The sequence below is a fragment of the Pseudocercospora fijiensis genome (assembly GCF_000340215.1).
Source record: "Pseudocercospora fijiensis CIRAD86 unplaced genomic scaffold MYCFIscaffold_3, whole genome shotgun sequence".
Taxonomy (NCBI): Eukaryota; Fungi; Ascomycota; class Dothideomycetes; order Mycosphaerellales; family Mycosphaerellaceae; genus Pseudocercospora; species Pseudocercospora fijiensis.
Window position 1 is genome coordinate 481,546 of NW_006921534.1, and position 24,010 is coordinate 505,555.

General features: G+C 44.0%; 2 protein-coding genes across 2 annotated transcripts; one reads left to right on the forward strand and one right to left on the reverse strand.

Moving 5' to 3' along the window:
* Positions 1-3,409: 3,409 nt before the first annotated feature.
* MYCFIDRAFT_214506 (uncharacterized protein) lies at positions 3,410-5,785 on the reverse strand. The gene has a single exon (XM_007926249.1). It carries the CDS (start codon positions 4,953-4,955, stop codon positions 3,516-3,518), a length of 1,440 nt encoding a protein of 479 aa, XP_007924440.1. The 5' UTR covers positions 4,956-5,785; the 3' UTR covers positions 3,410-3,515.
* A 767-nt stretch (positions 5,786-6,552) lies between these two features.
* On the forward strand, positions 6,553-10,059 carry MYCFIDRAFT_53765 (glycoside hydrolase family 3 protein). The gene is made up of 5 exons (XM_007926104.1): positions 6,553-7,464; positions 7,511-7,763; positions 7,817-8,808; positions 8,865-9,674; positions 9,736-10,059. Exons 1-5 carry the CDS (start codon positions 7,199-7,201, stop codon positions 9,875-9,877), a joined length of 2,463 nt encoding a protein of 820 aa, XP_007924295.1. The 5' UTR covers positions 6,553-7,198; the 3' UTR covers positions 9,878-10,059.
* Positions 10,060-24,010: the final 13,951 nt, after the last annotated feature.

Below are 24,010 nucleotides of genomic sequence, written 5' to 3' on the forward strand. Positions count from 1 at the left end.
AGTAGGATCGCGGTTACCTCCTCCTTAGGTAGAGAGGGTTGTAAGAGCCTCTACTACCGGGGTATAGAGGTAGTCTAGAGGTACCTCCGAGGCACTAGCGACGTTAGGAGTGTTACCTAGTAGTCCTTCGTTAGTAGTTTCGGGTCTAACAATATACCGGCTATCTTTAAGCTAGAAGGTAGCCGATCCGTTAACGATTGCTATAAGAATACGACAGATAGGATTATTTATAAGGACCTCGTAGGAGTCTCCGAGGGGCTTATTAGGCGCCTTAAAGTAGTCCTCTAGGTCTCCGGTAATCGGGTTCTAGATAAAGGTTCCCTTTCGGAAAGAGATAAGAGGATTAGTATCGGCGAGCTAGTCCTATCCTAAAACTATATCGTATCCGGTAAAGGTCCTAGCCTAAAAGGTTTAAGGGATAGTACGCTCGGTACCCGTCTTATCCTTTACTATTAGAGAGAGGGAGTAAGCCTTATAGATCGTTATACGATTATTGTCGAGGAAAGTAACTTTCGGAGGGACTAGATCTAGCGGCACTAGGTCTAGGACTTTCGCTATATACTAAGAGATAAGGTTAATTTAGGTACTACAATCGATTAGTGCCTTAAGGGTGCGCGTAAGGCCCTTATAAGGCACCTTAACGTCGACGATAATACGTCGTTCTCTTCCTCTAGTATTAGGCTCTAGTCGTAGTAAGGAAAGGGAAGCGACTAGGGCTTCGTGTTTTCCGAACCGGTAGAGGCTTAGCTATCTCTAGCGGAGGAATTAGAGGTTAGGTTTACTAATCCGCCCTAGGCTTAGCCTCGGCTATAGTTTCTAAACTAACCCCGACCGCTACCTCTACCCCTAGGGCCCCTTAGAGGTACCTATAAGGTACTAGGAGGGGTGTCGGTTCTAGAACTAGATACTTGCTTAGAAGACCCGCCGGAATTGCGAGTATTCTTAGCGGTATCTTTCTTCTTTATAGACTCCGAGTCTTCGATACGGTATGCCTCGTTAAAGAGATTATTAACGGTCTAAAACGAAATTAGCTTATTAATGCGGATAATCTCTACTTAGATGTCCTTTAGAAGCTTAGTATAATAGAAGTCGATACGTATAGTTTTATACGATCTATCTTTAGGAAAACTATACTCGATTTAGCTTTCGACCTTTTTTATATAGGCGTAGAACTTTATTACTAGTTAATTAGCGTAGTATATAGCACCCTAGTAGGACATAGTATTCTCGGCTCGCTATATAGCCGGAGGCCTAATAGTGTCTTTAATAAGTTCTTTGCACTCGGACTATCTAAACTTAGTATAGTTTTCTATATACGATTAGATACGCCGTTTAACGGTAGTAGTAATCTCTACTAGTTTAACCTTGCTAGTCGCCTATAGAGTACGTCTAGTACTATCTCGATCGGTGCAATTTATATAGAAGAAGCGGGCCTCGTATACTTAGGCCTACTTAAGAAAAGCTTAGTTGTTTATAGTAAGAAGCTCGGGAGGATCTTTCTTAAAGAGCTTAATTAAGGGGTCTCTTAGAGGCCCTAGAGGTACCTACGAGGCGCCGGCGGGACTTGCGGTCTCGTCGACGGTCTCTGCCCTCTTCCTTTTAATAGTGATCTTGCTCTTAAAGGAGGCAAGGAGATCTATAAGGGTTTTACGCTTCTAAACGTAAGCGTCGAAGGCTTAGCCTTCTAATTCCTCTAGTAGTAAGGCATCGAGGGTATTAATAAGTCGAGAAACTCGATTAATATTGTTCTTTGCCGTCTACTAGGTATTAGCCTAAGAGTTTAGGTCCTAATCCTCTTCTTTAGGACCGGATTCCGTACGGCTACTTATACGGGAGCTACGAGGTCCCTTTAAGGTACTTGTAGTATCGTCCGGAGTAGTATCGTTATCTTCTTCGTTATCGTCCTAAAGTTAGTCTCTAGGTCCGGTAGGGAATGTTTGTTCTTCTACTAGAGGGTTAATATTAGGACCTTTTCCCTTAGATAACGATATACCGGTTCCGCCGGCGGCCCTACTGCTTCCTTTAGGAGGTATAGTACTAATAAGTAGGTAGTACTACGTTAGGAGTAGGTACGCTAGTTAGAGGTGCTTTCGGGTAGCTTAGAGGCACTTCGAAGAGGCCTAGTAGGTACCGACGACGTAGGTACTACTACTTAGAGGTTATACTTAGTACGGCTATACTCCTAAGGAGGATTCGGAGGCGATATTCTATAAGGAAGTAGTATGTAGGGAGTATTAACACGAGTGAACAGTAGTCTTAGCATTTAACGATATCGCCTAAGAAACGAGCAATTCTCGAGGTAGGAATAGGTGCCTTATCCTATAGTACTAAGAGTTAGGTAACTCGGGGTTACCGGCGAGGCACCTCTAGGGTGCCTTGTAGGTGCCTAGCAAGGGTCTCGGCGGTATAGAAGGGTATTCCCTTACAATAGGTTATATTACCCTCGGTTACTTTAATTATACTATTACTACTAGTAGTAGTAGTAGTATTAGTTTCCGTCCTTTACTAGTAGGCGCGAATACTTTTAATCTTTTATCGCTATATAATACTAGTAAACGGGCGCGCTAGTACTAGTATAGTAGTTTAATACTACTAATATCTGCCTTTATAAGCAAGTCTCGTTCTTCTACTATTATACTATTAAATAGTAGTAACTCGTCTAACTCTATCTCTTCCCTACTCTTACTTTTACTATTCTTCTTATTATCCTTATTATCTATATCCGCGTCGCTAAATTATTGCTAGTACTAGCCTCGTAGCCGCTCGTAATATTTAACCTAATAACCTTAAAAAGCTCGCTTATAGTAAACTCTAAATACTCGTCGTACTGTTACTTCTACTCTAGATACTTTAAATTACTTATTAGTAACTTTCTTATTACCTAGCTTTACTAAATAGCTATTCTAACCGCTTATATACTTTAAGTAAGTAGTATAAGGATTATAATATTTCTCTTTAAACGCGCGCTACTAAGCCTTTAGTCCTTCTAGGTTAAAATATCGCTTAAAGGTTATATTTATTTATATAGCTATTCTATAGTAGTAGAGTTAGACGTAGAGACTACTACTACAGTTTTAAGTTTAATAACTACTTATCCTTTAGTTTCTTTACCTTATTTAAGAAGTATACTTTCTATTCTTCCTACTAGCGTATAACCTCTAGAAACTTATAGCCTATATCCTTACTAGTATCCTCTTTCGCTAGCTTTAACTTCTTCGCCTTCCTAGTAGGTATCTTCTCTATAGCGGCCTTTCGTCTAGCTAGTATTATAGTAGACTTCTATAGTAATAACCTATCTATAAGGCTAGATATACGAAGTGCGCGCGTATTACTAAGGCGGGTACTACCGATATACGGTCTTTCTAATCTGCCGAGTTATCTACTAATTTGCTTGCTTTAAAAAGCGGTTAAAAAGAATAATAAATACTAGTAGTATGCCCTAAGGTATCGCTATTCTACCGATTTATTAGTAGCGAGGTAAACGTACTCTTACTCCTCCCCTTCCTATTAGGCTATTACTCCCCTCTTAACTTAAAAAACCTCCCCCATCCCTTGTTATTTCTGAAAAACTCCCCTTCCTCCCTCGCAATCCCAATATACACATCACACCCTCCCCCTCCTCCTCCTCCTCCTCCTTCCCCAAAAATCTTCGGCCCTACAAAATGCGCCCGTGGAAACATCCTTCCAAAAGCTCCCGAATCAGTCGAAGAGAAATGTTTCACTTCTCCTCCCATTACACTGCCCCAGTGATCACCGAGTAATTCGGAATGGTAGAAAGATGTGAATCCTACGATTTCGGGGTTGTGGGCTTGCAGGATGGGCCACCAGCTTAGATCGTAAGTATGTTGTTGGCGGAGTGTGAACATCCCCTCCACAACCTCCCGATCAACTTTGTGGAGAGCTTCGCGGATCTTCCTGGCAAGAAATGGGATGCTATCTTCTTCATTTTCCAATATTTCTGAGATTTTGGCTTGCGCGATTATGAAGTAGGTGCAGTTTCCGACAAAGGTGGAGGGGAGGTTGAGGTGTTTTCGGGCGTTGTGGGGGATTGTGTAGGTTGAGAGTTGGTTGAGGTCGGTGAGTTCGCCGGTTTGGACACGGGTTTGGATGAGGTTGCGCCAGATAGATGCGGAGATTGCGTCGTGGGTTGAGACGGGGGTGTGTCTGCTTGCGTGGGATTTTAGGGCGAGGGCTTTGGAGGGGGTGAGGTGGTAGTAGTGTGGTGTGAACGCTGGGGATTCTTTGGTGTTTGTTTCAGGAGGTGATTCGTCGTGGTGGGCGCCTGGGATGAAGGCACCGGTATTGTCGATGTTGTATGCTGGGTGATGTTTGATATCTGTAAGTCCTCCGTTCAGATTCTTGAAGATGGTTCGATCGGTATCCATTGCGCGAGGTGGGAGATCTCCAGATTGCTCGCTTGCTTGCTTGCACAGCTCGCCGAGCGCTTTCGTGATCGTGTTCATACCGTTCCCATCGGTCAGGTGGTGGTATATGCAAACACTGAGGAGCACACCACCTTCGATGAAGCTGAGCTGGAACTTCGCTACTGGTTGAGGTTCTGGCATGATCGATCCCGGAATGGGCATGAGAAGATCATCTCTGAACGCTGACAGTGGAAACTTTGCGGCCTCCAAATCCTTGTAGCTTGGGATTTCCTTTGACAGATCTTTGATTACAAGCTCTATGCCCTTTCCCTGAGCAAGTGCTCTCCAGGGCAGCTTCGGATCGTATGGTGACGCATTTGGGACCACTACCGAATCGGCGCCAAGTTCAGGTGTGCCCTGTACAAGGGCTTTCAACGCCCTTGTTACTACATCGATGACCTTCTCGTGACTTGAGGTGGAGGGTAGTTCGAAGACCATGACCCGTCGAGAGTAGAGTCCTGGAAGCCAGACATCGCTGTAGACCAATTCTAGTTTTGGGTCGGGTCCAGTGATGAAGATTGATCTATTCATGCTGGACAACTTGATGAATATGCTTTCCAGCTCTTGGGGAGAAAGTTCAAAGTTCAGAAATATTATCAGAGAGCAGAGTGAACAACTTTGAAATGCGTCGACCTGGCGAATGGCTTGAGAAGACAATATCGAGCGCGCAGACGGATTGAAAAGGTGAGACCAACTTAAAGCCAGGTGGTTCAGCTCGATCTGACCTTGGACGCACAATCCTTCCTTCAGTGGAGAGCGCCGGATGTCAAGTATAAACTTGAAGCTCCCGTGCCGAGCTTTAGGTCGAGTAGGGTTGTTCAGCTGAATGGCGAATTTTGATTCAAGCTTTCACCAGAGCGCCACGGAACTTGAGTGTGCATTGGTAAGGCGCAAGCAGAAGACAAAAGCTGACTGATGCGTCCCGTGTCACACTCACAACTCACACTGCCTGATGTATGGCGGTTTGCAAGTGTGGACGACGGTGCTCAACCTTGGACGCCTTGCATGACGTGTGTTCACAGCTTTAACGTGGAGCTGTCATCTACAGCAATTGAGCCCTCCACTCGCACCTGTTGGAGTGATGCGAGGCATTGCGTAGAAGCAAGATCTTGGCGGCACGTGTCTTGCGTAGTCATGCTAGTCATCATATCTCAGCTCGCATGCGTCGGTCTCCGCAAGCCCAGGAAGTCCTGCATGGGCGGACCGTGAGGCACGGTTTTCGCCAATTTACTTCATGTTGGCATTCTGGCGTGTTGGTAGCGGTCGACGAAGCGCCGTCGTGAGTCGGAGCACTATCGACAGGCTCGGTGGGACGCGCAACGCTTCTGGTACGAATTCTAGGAGCGAAAGGAAGTAACGAGAGTGGATGGCGGTAGATGGCGGAAAAGTGTAGGGCAGCGTGATGGTGTTTTGTTGGATGCATGGAAGGTTACGGCTCTTCCCTTGCTTGGCAGATGCGGAGCGGAAGCTGGAAGGCACTTCTACTTTTTTCTCAGTGGTGACACCATGACCACCGCGCACAATATGACGTCTCGCAAGCGTGTCAAGATGCCTCGCGGTGCCAAGCGGTCGACCACCAGCGCCACCAGGATTGTCGGGCCTGGCATCCGCCTTCATTGAGCACGAGGCTCGACTCGGGGTTGAAGTGGATCTCGGCCTCATTGCGGGAAATGCCGGCAAATGCTCCTCATTCCAAGGACGGCGGCGCCATTCGGAACATGCTAACCACTCATAAAAATCGCGTTCCGGGCCACTTTCCAGCGACACGCGAAGCTCCGAACTATTGATGGCGGAACTCCGGCCCCGGCCATTGACTGTGGAGTCTGGAGAAATGCGCTGGAGTCTGGAGAGACCATGTTTTCTTAGTAGTGATGGGGTCCACAAACCTGTGGATGGTGTACACGCTCTGTAATACACTATGTATACGACCCTTTTAGGCGAGCTCGTTGTATATACACAAGGCGGAGTTATCGGATACGCTGATATCCCGCCTACAACCCGCCAAGCTGCTTAATAATGCTCGGATATCCTGGTATTCGGGCATACCCGATGTGTATCCATGGGTGTATACCAGTATAATATACGATGTATACAACCTCCATTTCTCACGGGCTGTAAACCCACAACACTATTTCTTAGTGCACTTGCCACGAGGAAGGCAAGGGCGAGACAACCACGAGCTCTGCTGCGTGATCTTGACATCATGCGACTCTACGGGAACCGACGCCAGCTTCACGGAACTACCATCTTTTCCGCACCACCGCACCCAACCATTCGCGGATGAAGGTCAAAAGAAGGGGAGGTCAGATATATGGCATCTAGCAGTGGGAAGCCAATGCCTCTACGCGAAGTGCCTCTGAGAACCACTCGGCCAATGCTGCCGAAGCGTGCTCACCACTTCTTGGCATCCATCGCTTGTTACTGTTTCTCCTCCCGTGGCCCATCGCCAAGAAGCTATCTCAGAGCCGCTTGCCTCATACCGCACCATCACCGACAGGTACCATGCAGGTCGGCTTCATCGTGCCACTGGGCTCCCCGCAGCTCCAAGAAATTCTTCGAGAAACGTCGCCAATGTGCCAGGAAAACGCGGCTATGGATGGAGTCTCATCGTTGCATCGTGCGATTTGAAGCTGGGTAGCGTTTGCCGACACCAGAGACCAGAGTAATGACCGACACTGGGCCGCAAATGCCTACATAAAACCAGAGCAGTCCTGTCTTCAACCCCGCCGAGTAGTCGTGAGTTTGCTTGTTGGACTTGTTGACAGCAAGCAGTCATGCGTCGTTCGACAGAGAAGCTGTCTATTGCAGCAGCAGTCCTCGCTTCCATCGCAACTGTTCAAGGTCAGACCGACTCCAGCCAACCAGGACCAGCTTGGAACCATGAAGACTACACTACTAGTCCGCCAGTATACCCATCGCCAAACATCACAGGAGCTGGCGGATGGGAGGCTGCGTTAGAGAAGGCAAAGGACTGGGTCGCTCAGCTCACCACTGACGAAAAGGCGCTTTTGGTTACAGGAACTGAAGGGCCTTGTGTTGGGTAAGATTGTAGAGAATATTGAAGATGAGTTCTAACTCGGTATCAGCAACATCGCACCCATTCCTCGCCTGAACTTCACGGGTCTTTGCTTGCAAGATGGACCCCTGGCCATCAGACAAGCGACCTATGCCTCAGTCTTTCCAGCTGGCTTGACTGTTGCCGCTGCATGGGACAGATCGCTTACGTATCTGAGAGGAAGGGCAATCGCGGAAGAGTACAAAGGCAAAGGCTCGCACGTCATTCTTGGCCCGGTGTCTGGTCCTTTGGGCAGAAGTGGTTTGGGTGGTCGAAACTGGGAGGTAAGTCAATTGGTATGGACTCTGATGATGAACAAAGCTGAAACGTTGTAAAGGGATTCTCTCCAGACCCGTACCTGACAGGTGTACTCATGGAGGACACGATCAAGGGTCACCAAGATGTTGGTGTCCAGGCCTGTGCCAAGCACTACATCGGCAACGAACAAGAGATCCAACGTAACCCAAGCACAAGTGCGAACAATCAGACCATCGAGGCCATTTCCGCGAACATCGACGACCGAACTCTGCACGAGCTCTACTTGTGGCCTTTCCAAGATGCCGTCAAGGCCGGCGTTTCGTCGATCATGTGCTCGTACAATCGAATCAATGCTTCTTATGGCTGCCAAAACAGCAAGCTTTTGAACGGCGTGCTCAAGGATGAGCTTGGGTTCGAGGGATGGGTCGTTTCTGACTGGATGGCGACTCATGCTGGATACCACGCCGCGGACGCTGGTCTCGACATGAACATGCCAGGAGGCCTTTCGTTCGAGCAGTCTGTACCATCACTTTGGGGTGCCAACCTGACCACTAGCGTCAACAATGGTAGTCTCGACATCTCTCGTCTGGACGACATGGCCCACCGTATTATGACTCCATACTTCTGGCTCGGACAGGACGACTTCCCAGCTGTCGACCCATCCACCCCTTCGACTCAACGCACATGGGCGGAGAGCACGTATCGCTACAACTTCACCTACGGAGATGATGTGGTTGATGTCCGCGATGACCACGCCAAGCTCATTCGTGAAATTGGCTCTGCCGGAACTGTCCTGCTGAAGAACACCAACAACGCACTTCCGTTGAAGAACCCCAAGAACATTGGCGTGTTCGGTAACGACGCCGGCGATCTCACCCAGGGCCTCTACTTCGTCAACCTGCTCACCGAGGAAGGATTTGAGTACGGTGTGCTCCCAGCCGCTGGTGGATCTGGAACTGGTCGCTTGACCTATGTCGTTTCGCCGCTCGAGGCTATCAAGGCCAAGGCTGGACCAGATGCTCTCGTGCAGTACGTTCTTAACAACACCCAAATCACCCACGACAATGGCTTGTAAGTTTTCCCTTTCCAATTCTTGCTTGCGAGACATTGTCTGACAAATGACCTAGCTCGATTGTCCTGCCAACTCCACCAGACGTCTGCCTTGTGTTCCTCAAGACTTGGGCTTCGGAAGGTTACGACCGATCTAGTTTGTTGGTGGACTTCAATGGCACCGGCGTTGTCGAGACTGTGGCCGCTAACTGCGCCAACACCATCGTCATCACCCACTCCGCAGGCCTGAACGTCCTTCCTTTCGCTGACCACCCCAACGTCACTGCCATCATCGCAGCTCACCTCAGCGGACAAGAGGTCGGAAACAGCATCGTCGACATCCTCTGGGGAGAAGTCAACCCATCAGGAAAGCTCCCCTACACAATCGCCGAGAAGGAAGAAGACTACGACTTCGTCCCAATCGTCAACTCCACCGAGCTCATCGAAACCGAAGACCCCAACGCATGGCAAGACGACTTCGTCGAGCGTCTCCTGATCGACTACCGCCACTTCGACTACTACAACCAATCCGTGCAATACGAATTCGGTTTCGGTCTCTCATACACAACTTTCAGCATCGGCGACCTCGAGATCAGAAAATCCACCCACGGCGAAATCTCCGCCCTCCCATCCGAAGAGAAGATCGTACCTGGAGGCAACCCAGCGATCTGGAAGACTCTCTACACCATTACAGCACCCGTCAAAAACACCGGTTCCGTCGCCGGAGCGACCGTCCCACAGCTCTACCTCTCCCTCCCACAAATCTCTGACCAAGACGTCAACCCTGTGAAACAACTCCGAGGTTTCGATAAAGTTTTCCTCGAACCTGGTCAGACGAAGGAAGTTACTTTCCCTCTTACACGACGAGATCTTTCTTATTGGGATATGTAAGTTTCTTTTGTTCTTTCTTTCTTGTACGGCACTGTACTGACGACGTAAAATTTATAGCAACACACAGCAATGGACGATTGCCCCAGGATCGATCGGTGTTCAAGTTGGTCTTAGTTCGCGTGATATCCATGTTGAAGATTCTTTCACGCCTGTTGCGGCTGCGGCTGGTAGTTATAGGCCACGAGGTGCTAGGGCATAGAAAGGGCTTTGGATTGGGCGATTGGCTGACTGGGTGATGATGATGACTTCAGTTCAGTCGGAGGAGGCATCGATCTTCATTATTAGGTCGTTGGGCTCACGATCCAAAACTATGATTTATGATTAGGCAGATACCTGTTAAACAAACATTCGATCGATCGACTCGATTCGATACTGCTGACTAGTCGATCTCCTTCTTCTTAGTTCTTTCTTACTTAACCGCGCATTTAGAAAGAAAGAAAAGGAAACGTTTATAAAGAAAAAGAGAGGAGGGAAAAAGAAAGTATTATTAACTACGAATTCCTATTATTAATAACAACAACGGTAAAATCTGTCTATATAATAAGAACTATTAGCTAGCTATTCGTTTTTAAAAAAAAAATTATTTTTACTTTTTTTTTCTAAAATTTTTATAACCTATAGTACTATTATTAGTCTAGTATAGTCTACAATTAATCTAATTAATCTAGACCCCCCTAAATTAAATTAGATTACTAGGACCCCTAGATTAGATTAAATTAGATTGCTTTAATAGGGGCTAGATTAGATTGCTAGTAAATTAGATTGCTTAGTTAGTAGGACTAGGCGAGATTAAATTAGATTAAATTGCTAAGCCTACTATAAGAAAATAGGTATATAGCAACGTATAGAACACCCTCTACTAATCGTAGTAGTAGATAGTAGAACTAAACCGTACCTTTCTTAGAATAGGGCAGAGCGTTTACTATTAACTAGGCTACGTATAGATAGTATATATACCGAGCCGGCAACCGAGTATATCCGTACGAGCGACCGAGCTTTTCCGCGTATACGCTAAGCAGGCTTTGCGCTAGCGAGACAGCACCGCAGTATATATAATAATATTATATAATTGTTATATAGGCTTGCTAAGGCAGGATAGAAGACTTTACTTAATTAGGTTCTTATAATTATCTCCTTCCCCCGGTATAGCTATTCTAGCTATAGGGTAATATAGTAAATTATACTATTTCTTATACTCTACGCTATACTTGCGCGTCTTATACGTACCTATCGCTAGGCTATAGTTGCTAGGTACGTTATAATTTGCTTCGTAGTTGCTTGCTTGTTTATAGATTTAAAGTGCGGCTACTTCTAGTACTAACTAGAGGTTGCCTAAATTTCTAAGAACGCGGTAGCTACGCGAGAACGCAAGCTATCCGAAAGCGAGGCGAGTATTTAAAGCATTCGAAGCCCGCTTAAAAACTTCTTCTTTTTCTAAGCGCTCCGAATACTATCCGCCTACCCCCTACCTACTTCCCCCTTACGCCCCTCTAGTATTACTTAAAGATTTTTCTTTTTCGAATATCTATTAAAGAAACATTACTAGTATATCTACTCCTTCGCGTGCCTCTAGTAAGCGCGCCGTAGGCGCCGCCTCTACGATATCTACTACGCCTACCTAGCGCCTACTAAAAGTCCTAGAGGGCTGTACTCGTTGCTTTAGGTATATAACGGCTAATAGTACGTTTTCTCGCCCCTTGCTACGTATATACGCTTTGTAACTAACTCGCTTTAGATAACCTATCTAAGCTCTATATAGGCGGCAATATAGACCCTGCTACTAAGCGTAACTATAATCGCTACCGTAGTAGCTATTATACCTATACTCCTATTACGGTACGCGCGCTAGTATCGCTACTAGCCCGTATCCGCGCCGTACGCTCTACGCGCGACCTATACGACCTAGACAGCTACGACTCCCTCGAGGAGTCTAACGAGGCCTTAGAGGCACTCTAGGCTAATCTAGACGCCGTCGTCGTACGTAGGTTTCTTATACGCTCTACTTACGCTTCGTATACTAACCTCGTTACTAGTTATCCTATCTACGCTCGACGCCTTCTATATTAATAAGAATAAGGTAACCCTAGGTAGCAAAGCCCTAGCCTATAAGGGGGCCGCTAGCGGGTCTCTTACGGATATTAACCTACTTAGTGCCCTTAAGAATATCGGTACTAACTTAGCCGGCTTAGTAGAGATCGGTCGTTAGGTATAGTTTTCCTATAGCCTCGTCTTACCTACGCTTCGTATACTAACTATACTAGAACCTCGCCTAGCGTGTCGGCGCTAAGGCCGTCGCTACTATCGATACTACTATAGGTATCGAAGCGGAGGACGAGGAGGAGGAGGAGTCTAAGGATAAGTAGAGTAGACGGCTCGCTATCGCCGCGCCTACGCGGCGCTACCTTTATATATACTAGGCTAATAGGCCTTTTTTAGTAGCGAAACGAGCACGTATCTACTATTTTTCTTAAGTTTTATTTTCTTTTATTTTAATTACTACCTACGCTTACGCTTCGCTTAAGCTTCGAACTCGTCTAACGCTATAGAATTTTTAATATAAATAGCTAGCTCCTAAGTGTTGTATTCTTTAGGCTAATCTCGCTACTTAATAAGGTAGTACGCCTTCCGCTTCCTTATTTTCTTCGCTACGATTGTTTCTACCTACTATTCGTTACCTTTAGCGATAGGTATACTTACCTTATATTCCTCGCTATCGCGCCTATACTAAGGCTCGAGGAGGGAAATATAGAAAACATTATAGATCTTCGTACTTAACGGTAGTGCTAGGCGGTACGTCTATACTCCGACTACGTCGATAATATAAAAAGGCCTTATATACTTCGGGCTAAGTTTCTTCTTTAGGACATCTAAGCTAATATTCTTTATCGATAGCAAGACTAGGTCGCCTATACTATATGTCTTAGTAGTATAGTATATATTATATTACTTAGCCTAGTATTCTACTACTTTCTACTAGCGTTCCGTAAGCGTCTTATATACTTTCTATAGTCGCTCTATAGCGTCGATAGCTACTAGTACCCTTCCCTTAGTTAGCTCGTCCCGAGCTAGTAGCTTATTTGCGCTTAGTATTAAATTAGGGTTAAAGCCGTAGAGCATCTTAAAGGGGCTTATACACAACGTAGGATAAACGCTGTTATTATAGGTAAACTCTGCCTAAGGCAACAATTTAGCCTAAATATCCTAGTTCTTAGAGTAATAGTATCGTAGGTATTACTCGAGGATCTAGTTCGCGCGTTCGGTTTGCCTATTAGTCTAAGGATAGAAGGCTATACTAAGCCTACGCTTTATATACGCTTCGAAGCAGAAGTCGCTCTAAAACTAGCTAGTAAAAAGCGATCTATAATCGCTAATAATGCCTAATAGTACTCTAAAACGCCTAATTACCTCCCTTTAAAAGATATCTGCGAGTTCTACTACTATATACTTCTTCGTCGTTAGGATAAAGAGGCTTATCTTCGTATAGTAGTCGACTATTACGAGGATCGTAGTATATACGTAGGTACCGAGCTTGCTTAGCGGGAGATCGGTAATAAAGTCTATCGTTAATTCTTGCTAAGGTCGGGTCGGTATAGATAGAGTAGCGAGCTCGCCGTATAGGCGATAGCGCTTCGCCTTTAACTATTAACAAATTCTATAGGTACGGATATAGGCCGTAATATCCTCGGCTATCTTCGGCTAGAAGTACTTTCGGCGTATTAGGTCTATAGTCTTAGCTATACTAAAGTATCTAGCTAAAGGGTCGTCGTAGTGTATACGTATTAGTTACGTACGTAATACGTAGTCCTTAGGGATATATAGCGCATCGCCGTAATAAATAAGGTTACTACGACGAGAATAGCTAGGCGGGAGGTTAGAGCTACTTAATAAGGCTAAGCTACCCGACGGTAAGCTTATCTCGTATAAGCCTCCTCCTCTCGCTTACTCTAGCTATTATAAAGTACGTACGAAACTAAGGATTATATTAGGCGTCTTATAGTAGGGCCCGTTATTCCTAACGATAGTAGCCGCTACTCTTACGGGACTGCTAATAAAACTCTTATATTCCGCTAGCGCTATACTAGCGTCTCGCATCCCTATATATATAATAGAGATGCGTTTTATAATTAGCTCGATATCCTCGGGCAGATTTAACTATAGAGCTAGTTTCGACTATAATATAGGAAGAAGGTTGTTCGCCGCCTACGACTCGCTCTCGTAGTCGCTACGTCGCGAAGGTATATCGGCTAGATTTCATTTACTAGCCCGATATTTAATAGTAAAGTTAAAAGGTATAAAGAAGGTCGCCTATCTTACCTACCTTCTAATAAGCTACTTTATCTTTATAAAGCCCTTAAGATTAGCGTAGTCGACAACTATATAGATCGTATACTAGGCGCTATCGAGATACGGGCGCTAATACTTAAAGGACTCGACAACCGCTAGGAGCTCCTAGTTATAGGTCTTATAGTTAATCTCTATAGGGATTATTTTTCGTAACTAGAAGGCTATAGGGTACTAGTTCCTATCTTTACTTTGTTGTAATATAATCCCTACTAAGGCGAACGTAGAGGCATTAGTTTCGATACGTAGGGGCTTCGTAGGATTATAGTATTATAATATCGAGGCCGAGCTAAAGGCAGCCTTTAGCTAGCGGAACGCTTGCTCCTCGCTTTCGCCCTATAGGACCTACCCTAGCTTTCGGCTATTTACGGCTCCTTTCGATAAGGCGGTTAGTAGTATAACAATCTAGGAGTAGTTAGGGATAAACCTCCGATAGAAGTTATAGAATCTAAGGAAGGATTAAACCTCCTTTAGCGTTAATAGGCGAGGCTATTCGGTAATAGCGTTTACCCTACGCTAATCTATCGATACGCCTTCGGTACTAACGATAAGCCCGAGGAATTCGACTTCTTTCTTCTAGAAGGAATATTTCTTTCTATTCGTATATAAGGCGAACTTCTAGAGCCGCGTAAGGATAGCGCGTACGTTTCGTATATAGTCCTCTCGCGTTTTGCTATAGATAAGAATATCGTTAAGGTAGACGATATAGCAAATGTTAATAAGGCTAGCTAATGCCCTATTAATATATCCTTGGAACGTAGTAGGAGCATTAGTAAGCCTAAAAGGTATTACCTTATACTCGAAGTGCCCGTACCGCGTACGGAATATAGTCTTCTACTCGTCGCCTCGCTTAATATAGATACGATAATACGTATCCTATAGGTCTAAGGACGTATACTATTCGGCGTCCTTAAGCCTATTAAGCGTTTTGCTAATAAGAGGTAGGGGGTAACGATTTTTAATAGTAATCTCGTTTAGCCCTCTATAATCGATATAGAGTCTTAGACTACTATCCTTCTTTAGTACGAATAGGATCGGCGTATCCGCTTCGCTTATACTAAGCTAGATCTAATTATTCTCTAAGGCTAAGCTTAGGTAATTTCGAAGGTCGCTAAGCTCTCTTCCGGAAGAATAGTAGAGAGGTTTATATAGCGGCTTCGTTCCGGGGATTAGGTCGATCGTATACTCTACGTCTTTAGGGAGCTTACGTCGCACTTCGGGCGTTATAGTAAAGACGTCTTCGAAGTCTTTAAATTCTTCTAGCAAGGAGGAACCCTTAGCGATATCGCGAAGTTAGCGAACGCTAATCGTATATACGTATAGAGCGTTACGTATATCCTTCTAGAATTCCTATAGTTCCCGTACGCGTATCGTACGCGCTACGGCTTCGTTCCTATAGGTCTAGGTATCCGTCGAGCTATCGACGATTACCTTTTAATCGCGCTTCTAAGGCCTACTAAGAATAATATTAGGGAGGGGTATCTCGAAAGCGTAGAACACTCCGGTAGTAATGCGTTCTTAGCCTATAGAGTCGGCGATCCGTAAGCGTAAATAATACGCTCCGTAGTAGTATCCTCGGTCGCCCTAGAAACTATCGGTACTAGGTAGTATAGTATTAATAATCTACTAAGGCTAGTATCGTAGAACGAATTCTTAAGATACTATATTAATATTAGTAGTATTATCTAATAAGTATTCGACGGATACTTCCCCTTCTTATATAACAATTGCTCCGCGTACGCGTCCCGTAGGTACTACTACTACTAAGCTACTTAGTTAAGATTCCGTACCTATCCCTAGCTCTTAGGAGGTGCCTTATCTTTTCCCTTAGCCTTCGAGTCGTTCTTCTTTTCTTTAGCGTTAGCGGCTACCTTACGTACCGTAGGGTTGTCGTCTTTCTAGAGATAGCAGTTCGGATACGCGTTCTTATAATAGCCTTTCTAGCGATAGCTATAATATTCGACCTTACTAATATTATACCTGCCTTACGAGTTATCGCCCTTCGTATACTTTCCGCCTACGCTACGGTCGCGATTTAACTACTACTTACGGGCCTAACTATTAGATCGACGCTTCTTATCTTTACTGCCTCCGGTTTTATCGTAGTTACGATTCTTGCGTTTGCTAGACGGCTTATTAGGGGTCTCGATACGCGTCGCAAGCTCTACGAGTTCGTAACGCGTCGTTAGCACTATATAGTATTTAATAATCGCGCTACGAATCGCCGGCTAGAGTTTAACGAGGAGATAGCGGATCCTATACTCCTCGCTATAGTCGCTAAGTTAATCTTCGAGTACTACGAGCTTAAGGGCAAAGCTTTAGACTAACTATCCCTTACGCTAACGGGCCGCCTTATACTCGAGAGTTATGTCTAGTATACGGTTTATAGGGTCCCCGACGTAGTCCCGATAGAAGGTTTTAAAGTCCTAGTAGGTATAATTCTATAGGTCCTTAAGGCTATTTTTATTATACTATCGCTCCTACGTATCGCCTACGAGGTATATAATACTATAAAGTACCTTACTTTCGTCTGTATAATAGGTAGCTCCGGATAGTATAAAGGTAATAGAAAGTTCTCGAAGGAATCGCTTCGACTCCTTAATTATATCGCCTTTAAAGGGCTTAGGTTCCTTTAGGCGAGGCTTAATAGCCGCAAGACTAGCGACTACGTAGCTTATACTAGGTATAGTAGCTACGCTTAGCGTACTTCTAAAAAGAGGTAGTCGATACGAGACAGATTTAGCTCTCTAAGATTTAGGCCTCTAAATCGACTTGTTAGCTAACTCTTCCTCGTCCCTACCTCCTCTTAGGCGCTCCGAGTGTTATAGATTCTTCTACGTGATTCTATATCCTTAGGCATCGATACTAACTATATTAGGTATAGAGAAAGCTATAGCGGAGCGCCTAAAGTCAAACTGTTCTACCTCTATATAATTGCCCGGATGCTAAAGTTATAATTAATTATATAGTATGCTATATACGCTTTCGCAGTACAAACCTAAAAAAGCTATTCTACGGAATAATACGGAGATCAAAATTGCTTATACAAAGTATTTGTTAAAATGTGAAATACGCGCTCTATAGCGTGTCTTCTAAGATAGGTTGCCTAGATAAGAGTGTTTGTTCTACCCTCTATAAAGTGATTTACTACTAAACAGTATATGAAATATTAAACTAAGTATATACGGAGGGTCGCACGGACTGTATCTCTAGCCTCTACTACTTAGAATCCCTAAACACTTCTACCTTTGCCTCTATCCTACTATCCGAGGGTATAGAAAGCTATAATCTATTGCCTATTATTATTTGCGCTAGCGTACACTCTACCGCTATCTAGTATACACTTCTATAAGCTTCGAGTCGTCGCGCGTATCTACATTGCTACCGTCGCCGCCGCTATACTACTTTATAAGCTCAATTTTAGCTTTTAATATACCTAATAGTACTAGAATAGTAGGCCCGCCGAAGGGAAGCAAGAAGTAGCGCGCTATAGCTAAAAAGGTAGAGCGCCTTTAGAAAGCCGAGGAGAAGAAGAAGAAGAAGAACAATAAGAAGAATAAGAAGGATTAGCCTATCGGACTAATCGAGGTTTTAAGTCGCGCTACTATTACTCGAGATTCTCTAGACTTTAGCTATCTTCTACTATTCGAGTAGCTATAGTATAGGAGCGGATACAAGGCCTAGTTCTAGTAACGCTACGACGAAATCTTCGAAGCCGAGTCTCTCGATATAGTCTAGCAGCTCGTCTACGATACGATATATATAGAGGAAGCTATCGATATATACCGCGATATCGTTATCTAGGGTCTTCGAAAGATATTAGACAAGATACATCTAGGTAAGGGCTATATACTAAGGGACTCCTAAATCGACTATATATATGCCCTAATCTTTAGCTATTCGGATGCGATAATAATCGCAAAGACGGGCGAAGGCAAGAGTATACCCTTCTAAGCCTTTAGCTTGTTAATAGGTATAGTAGTTATTGAGATTACTCCGCTAAATCGGCTTAGTAAGGAGTATATAGAGGATGTTCGCTAGACTACGTAATAAGCGAACTATCTAATCAACGTAACTAATATTACTACGGAGAATAAGAGTATAGATCCTAATCTGTTCTAGAAGATCCTCGATAGAAAAGTCTATTATATTATCCTTAGCCTAGAGACTATAGCTAGCGAGGATTTCCGGGCGATTATCCGTAATCTAAAGGTACGGGCTCGGATTAGGCTTATTGTAATCGACGAGATACACTTAATATCTAAGTAGAAGGACTTCCGTAAGGAGTACGTAGAGATCTTCTCTCTACGGAAGCTACTACGTACTAACACTGTCTAGCTAGGCTGTTCTACGACTATATCCGAGGAGACTAAGGAGTTTGTAGCTAAGTACGGCGGCTTCCGACCTCTTAGAAATAAGCTATACGAGACTAAGGTTCTTCGTAGTAGTACAGATCGGCTAGATACTATATATATCCTACGTACTATCGACAAGAATCAACTTAGTAACTACGACTACCTATACTTTGTAGTCGATAGAGCTTTCGATCCGATTACTAAGGAAGCGATACCGTATAGTATAAAGAAGGCCCTATTGTTTATCGATAGCCGGAAGTTTGTCTAAGAGCTAGCTAATATTATTCGAGCCTAGCTAATTGCCGCGATAGCTAAATATACTAATCCGAAGAAGCGGTATACGTAGGACAATACTAGCTCTAATATATATACCGCCGTCTTATTCTATACTAGTAGTGTAGCTAAGCGCGACTAGACTCGTCGATATAAATAGTATAGCCGTACTATAGAGAGTCCCGAGGGGCCGTCTAACATTCGTATTATAATCGCAACGACTGCATTTAGTATTAGTCTTAATATACTAGATATCGAGACTGTTGCCTAGGTTAAGTTCCCTATTACTCGCGATATCGAGGATTTAGTATAGCGGCTTAGTCGTGTTAGTCGTGCTCTTGTATAATAAGGCAAGTAGAGTGTCGCACTCGTCTTCCTACTATACTATATAGATAATAGCAAGAAGTAGCCGCGCCCTAACTCGCATTATTTAGCGATTAAGGTTAATCCTATACGCCGCTAGAATCGTTATATACTAACTCGTGTATTAGGCCTAAGTTAATTACAACTCCCTAGAGAGGGTACTAAAGGGGGCTAAGCTAAGATTAAGACTAAGAATACAACCGACAGCGCCGGAGATAAAGCTATTCCGGATTAGGCGTATTAGACTAAGGTAGAGATAGCTAGCCGCGAGAAGATCCCTCGTATATAGATGCAGTTCTAGAATAACCGCTATCGTAGAGCCTAAGGCCTCTATCTGCGTAAGGTTATCCTATAATACCTTAGTAAGGATAAAGTAATATATCTATAAGACCCGCCGATACCTAAGTATTGCTATAACGCCTATAACCCCGAGCTCGATAAGCTCTATAGGAGTACGCTACTATCGGATGCTACTATAGGTCTAGTATTCCGCAAGCTAGGTGCTACGACTCGTCTAGGTATCGCATTTACGAAGCTTTAAGCTTAGCTGTCCTCTAAGAATAGAAGGTTCCTAGGGTAGTCTAATCGCTATATATTCGATCTTCCGTTATAGACTCTACTCGAAGACCGTATATTATAGAGTATCTGTAATGTCTTTAACGCTCTATCTTCGCGAGAACAGTAGGATAAGGTAGCTATTAACATCGATTTATTAAAACAGAAATCGGTAGAGTTTATAGATTAGTATAACGGACTTCCGTAGGAGTAGCGCCCGTTTTAGATCTACGAGCTAACCGCCGAATTAAAGCGACTTAGACTAGAGGTTATTACGGAGTAGAAGGCTAGCCTCGATATAAAAGCTAAGAAGCGCGAGGATAGAAAGCGTATCGAATAGGAGAAGAAGCGTGCTAAAGAGGCTGCTACTACTAGGCAATCCCTATAGCTAATAGCCGGTTTATCTATATTGCTAGTAACTGCCTCGACTGCCTCGACTGCCTTAACTATTACTCTAGTATAGCGCCTTACTATACGCAACGCTCTAAATGCTACGTAAGAAGGCATTATAGAGTCCTTACGTAACGAGGCAGCGAGGCTAGGTTATCGTACAAACTAGATCGAGAGAGCGGCTATTACTACTTCCGGTCCTAGTACTAGTCCTAGCCTACTTAGTCGTATAGTTAAGCTTAAGGTAGTACTTCTAGGCAATCTTGCCGCCGCCTTCCTATCCGCTTCTACTATTGCTACTAGTACTTTCGCTCGTAGTCTAGATAATCCGCGTAATAAGCGTCCTACTTCTACAAGTCTAGTAGCTAGCTAGCCTTCTCGGCCTCGTCGGCGTATCGATCTAGTTTAAGCGGAGCGAGCTATACAAGCCGAGCAGTTATTAAGTATAGTTAGTCGTACTACTAAGGAGAGAGGTAGGCGCGTACTCCGTAGCGAACGTAGGCTATTAGAGGCTAGTCTCCGTCTTATAGGCTAGTTACTAGGTAGCTCGCTAATAGGATTACTAAGCCGTCGCCGCTAAGTATACGCTAGTACCCCTACCTAGTTAAGCTGCTTCTACGAGAGCTAGCGCTAGAAATAGCACTAGAATTAGCACTAGAATTGGCGCTAGAAATAGCACTAGAAATGGCACTAGAGATAGCGCTAGAAATAGTACTAGAATTAGCGCTAGAAATAGCACTAGAGATAGCGCTAGAAATAGTACTAGAATTGGCATTTAATAAGGTCCTTCCTTACTACCCTTCTATTATGTCCTTATAAGCTCGCTAAGTAGGCTCTTCTATCGTGTCCTTATAAGCTCGCTAAGTAGGCTCTTCTATCGTATTCTTTGCGATAAGGGTTTATAGATAGTCGTAGATATAGATAGTCGTAGGTATCGATAGACGTAGGTATCGATAGTCGTAGGTATCGATAGTATATAAGAGCTAGGCGAGAAGCGTAAATTCGAGGAAGCGATAAGGATACCGAGTCCCGCTAAGACCCCGGATTTAGTATAGTAGAGCGCTTAATTAGTAGGATTAAACGTTATAGCTACTTCCTTCCGCGTATTTATAATACCGACTTTACGACTTTTACGACTTTTATAACAGTATATTACTAATGTAGCGGGATACGCCGATTGCGCGCATTTCTAGCAAATAGCGCTAACAAAAGTGTCTAATACGATAACGACGGCCTCTTTAGGCACTAAGAACCGCCTCCGAAACCCGAGAAGTTACTAACACTAGCGAGACTAGCGAGACTAGTACTGTACTTATTATACCGTATGCTCTTGTAGGTACTACAATATATGTAGTAAGGATAGATACGTAGGGCGATAACATATATCGAGCGCTCGTAAAAGCACCCTTCGAGAAGCTACGATAGCCCTCTTACGTTAACGCCCTCTATTGCTTAGACTCTCCCTAGAACGATTATTCCGATAACTAGTTACTATACAAGGCAGAGAAAACGAATAGTAGCGTCCGGGGATCTAATCAACTAGCGGTACTAAGCGGCTATAGAAGTATATACTCCGAAGTATACCTATACACTACGCGTAATACGTAACAATTAACGCATTCTATTACTAACTATAGTACGCGAGGTGTATAGGAAGGGACTTATTAAGCGAAACAATAACAGCTTACTCGCTAAAGCGACACTTATTAGTACCTAGACAATAATAGAGTGTAACCGCGCCCTTAGTATTAGAGACACCGTAGAAAAGGGTTGTCGAGCGCGTTATAGTCGTATAGCAATATTGATACGCTTGCTAGAATAGAAGAGGAGGCGCACTACAGTCGAATAATAGTCTTAATACGCTTGCTAGAATAGAAGAGGAGGCGTACTACAGTCGAATAGCAGTCTTAATACGCAAAGGGCTATAGTCGTATAGTAGTGCTGCAGTCGTATAGCAGCAGTAAAGACTAAGCGCCTTCGGGCTTAAGTATACTAGAGGCCCTTACGCAACGACTAAGGTTATTATAACTAACAGTCCTAACGAAGGCGTTACGCCGACTTAACTAGATACGCGTATATTATCCTATAAAGAATCCGAACGTAGGAAGCCTATAGCCGCTACTTAAGGTGTACCTTACTAAAGAGTTTTTACCGAATTAGACCTATAGCAATGCTACGAACCTATTAACCTACTTAGTCTATTAACCTACTTAGTAGGAGAGTCGCTATCGAGCCGCTACTTAAGGTATACCTTACCGAAGAGTTTTTACCGAGTTAGACCGTTAGCCGTATTATAGGTATACCTTACTAAAGAGTTTTTACCTCCGCTAATCTATCTAAGACTTCTACAGTTTGTACTAAGACTGCGATGTTCTAATAACGACCGTGACTATACTCTTTCGGTTGAATGCGTAGTCGGCGCCCGCTAAAGCTATAGAAAACAACCTACTCGCTAGGAGAGTCGCCTTCGCAACGTCTTACTTAGCAAAGCCTATCGGAGACCTTAAAAGGAGGACTAAACAAACTACCTACCGAGGAACCTCAACTATTAGATAAGCGGCTCTATCGGTAGCAAGCCGTAGAACTAGCAAGGAATAGTATTAATCGCTATAGAGCTACCTATATACGATAAAGAGGTATCGACACTATTACTATTAGAAGCCGATAGCTAGTGTGTTGCTAGGGGTGTTAGTATGTTAGTATATATAGAAGAAGAAGAAGAAGAAGAAGAAGAAGAAGAAGTTAAACTAGGAAGCGTAGGTCTATATTAGTGCATCGTAGGTAAGGTTTGCCTCTACTAATAGGATTGCGCTATTTAGCTATAATAGTAAGGCAACAATAACGGCTATATATTATCGCACTTTCAACGTAACGTAATAGCCGCCGACTGCTGCTAGTTAAATGCCTAAGGCTAGAATTGCTAGCGACTAGAGGTATAGGCAAGGACTTCGCATTAGGCTATAGCTAGTTTAAAAAGCTCTTCGGTACGATAAGGTACGCACTCTAGTCTACCGCTACTACTTCGCCGCTAGGTACGCACTCTAGTCTACTAGGCGCGCACTCTAGTCTACGGAGCTATTAGCTATTAAGCTATTATCGTACGCCTAGCCTAGCTAGCTATTAAGCTATTATCGTACGCCTAGCCTAGCTAGCTATTAAACTATTATCGTACGCCCGGTACTAGAAGATAAAGCACTAGAAGATAAAGCACTAGAAGATAAAGCACTAGTAGCACTAGAAGCTAATAGCCTATATTAATTAGCATAGTAAGGAACGGTAGCTAAGCAATAGATATAGTAGGTTAGATTTCTATATACTAAATATGTTCCCCTCTTAGTTAAGCTCGTTAAGATAGGTAGTTAGTAGCGCCTCGTCTCCCTACTCGTCTCCTAGCTATCTATTACGCCGATCGACCGTATTAGCCTATAGAGAGTCGCTAGTATTAATAGTAGAGTCTTCGATAGTACTAAGATTACCGGTAGCGATACGATTAGTATTAGTAGTAGCCTCTATCTCCTCGTCTATCGATATAGTACTACGACCCTAGTAATACTCCTTAAGGCTATTATTAAAGTTAGCTACTTTCTCTAGGATCTGTATCCCTCCGAGCTGCTAGATATTATTAGAGACATTGCCGCTAGGGTTGCTATACGGCTTTGCGTATCCGTCCGAGTATAACTTCTCCGCTCTACTAAATACATCGATAGAGGTGTCCTTATAGGTATAGTAGCTACTTGGCTTAATACCGGTTATATTGCTTATTATAGTACGCAACACTCTAGATAGCTCTCGGTTTAATACTACTTTCTTAAATGTAGCATGTATATTATAGGTCAAATTAGCGTGCCGGTTAATGTCCTTAGAATACTCGTAATTATAGAGCTTAAGGCACTCGTTAGCTGCAATAGCGTAGCCCTTATTGCCGTTTATAGAGATAATGCTAGATGTAAGGATCGCTTGTTGTACTACTAGATTAGTACTAGGACCTAGGAGCTAACGCAAATAAATCATTAAGCGCCTATAGTTACCCTGTCTTATACTAAAGAATACTAGGA

Coding starts and splice junctions, on each gene's coding strand:
- MYCFIDRAFT_214506 (XM_007926249.1), bottom strand. CDS start 4,955: ATGAATAGATCAATCTTCATCACTGGACCCGACCCAAAACTAGAATTG.
- MYCFIDRAFT_53765 (XM_007926104.1), top strand. CDS start 7,199: ATGCGTCGTTCGACAGAGAAGCTGTCTATTGCAGCAGCAGTCCTCGCT. Junction 7,764..7,816: donor TGGGTGGTCGAAACTGGGAG/GTAAGTCAATTG, acceptor AACGTTGTAAAG/GGATTCTCTCCAGACCCGTA. Junction 9,675..9,735: donor GATCTTTCTTATTGGGATAT/GTAAGTTTCTTT, acceptor TAAAATTTATAG/CAACACACAGCAATGGACGA.